The sequence below is a fragment of the Chrysochloris asiatica genome, unplaced genomic scaffold (genome assembly GCF_000296735.1).
Source record: "Chrysochloris asiatica unplaced genomic scaffold, ChrAsi1.0 scaffold00002, whole genome shotgun sequence".
In the NCBI taxonomy this organism is placed as follows: domain Eukaryota; kingdom Metazoa; phylum Chordata; class Mammalia; order Afrosoricida; family Chrysochloridae; genus Chrysochloris; species Chrysochloris asiatica.
Genome location: NW_006408520.1, coordinates 20,657,079 through 20,658,279, shown reverse-complemented (window position 1 = coordinate 20,658,279; position 1,201 = coordinate 20,657,079). Strand labels below are relative to the sequence as shown.

General features: G+C 40.0%; 1 protein-coding gene across 1 annotated transcript in view; it reads right to left on the bottom strand.

Annotated features, from left to right (window-relative positions):
* GLMN (glomulin, FKBP associated protein) overlaps positions 1-1,201 on the bottom strand; it is a 42,197-nt gene that overhangs the window by 38,874 nt on the left and 2,122 nt on the right. The window contains exon 3 of the mRNA XM_006831053.1: positions 554-592. Coding sequence (XP_006831116.1) covers positions 554-592 — 39 coding nt within the window. The remainder of the gene's footprint in view (positions 1-553; positions 593-1,201) is intronic.

Sequence of the window (1,201 nt, the reverse complement as noted above, 5' to 3'; positions counted from 1 at the left end):
ACCCTGTACAGGGTTTCTGAGGCTGTAAATCTTTACGGGAGCAGAAAGCCTCATCTTTCTCCCGTGGAACAGCTGGTAGTTTCAAACTGCTGACCTTGAAGTTCACAGCAAAATTGGTAACCGCTATGCTACCAGAGCTCCTTACTGGATTGATAGAGACAGGCAATTTCGACACTGGCTATCAAAAATGGGGAGACCTGGTTTGGCAATTAGGATTAATGAATTGGAATGCAAGATCGCTTTGAACTGTAAAGTTGGCAGTTCAAGCTTACCAGCTACTCCTCAGAAACCCTATACAGGGTCGCTATTAGTTGGAATCAACTCGATAGCACTGAACAAAATAAAAACTTGGGAGGGGGGGTGCTACAAAGGATGAAGTGACTTACAAGCTTTGATGGGTGTGCTTAGTTTTAGAATAAGATACAGTAGAATCCTCATTGACTAGTTTTCCTCTTTTCCAACTGGGTTTTGTGAAAGGGAGTGGGGAATGATGCTGATAGGATTTTATGATTTCAATTGTGAGTAACTGTTAGTAGGCTGAGATTGCCAAAACTATAATTGTAGAAGCTGTATATCTAAAAGGGGGCAGTAGTTATCTTTCATTTCAGGAACAGACGATCCCAGTACCATTATTAAGGAGCATCAGTGGAGCTCAGGATCCCTGCCTGGAAAATCAGCCACAACAGAGACAGTGGCAGAGGTGTTGTCATGGAAAGAGCAGCTATGAACTCTAGAGCCATGGACTAAGTAAGACTGTGCATACGGACAGGAGGCTGGCTTGCAAAATGTGCCCTTTGGATATTTAAATGAATATATATTTTTTGTTTTGTTTTGTATGTGTGCATCAAATAGTTTTGCTTTGTTCATGTGTAATATATAAGATATAAATGGGGCCAGTACATTTTTAGCTGTCTGTGTTTTATGTTAGGTACAAGTACAACTTTACAGTTTTCTTTGAGAGTATGCATAAAGTTTATAGGTTTTGAGTTGACATGGGTGGACTGTAATGGTTAGGTTCTGTGTCAACTCAACTAGGTCAAGATTTCCAAAGGTTTAGTAGCTGAGATGTGCTTATTCCCATGGTGATGAAAACAAATACAAGCATACCTAACTCTGATGATAATAATCTTCTCTCACTATATATATTGTTAAGTGCTGATGCGTCTGTTCCAACTCATAGCGACCCTATATAAGGTTTCCA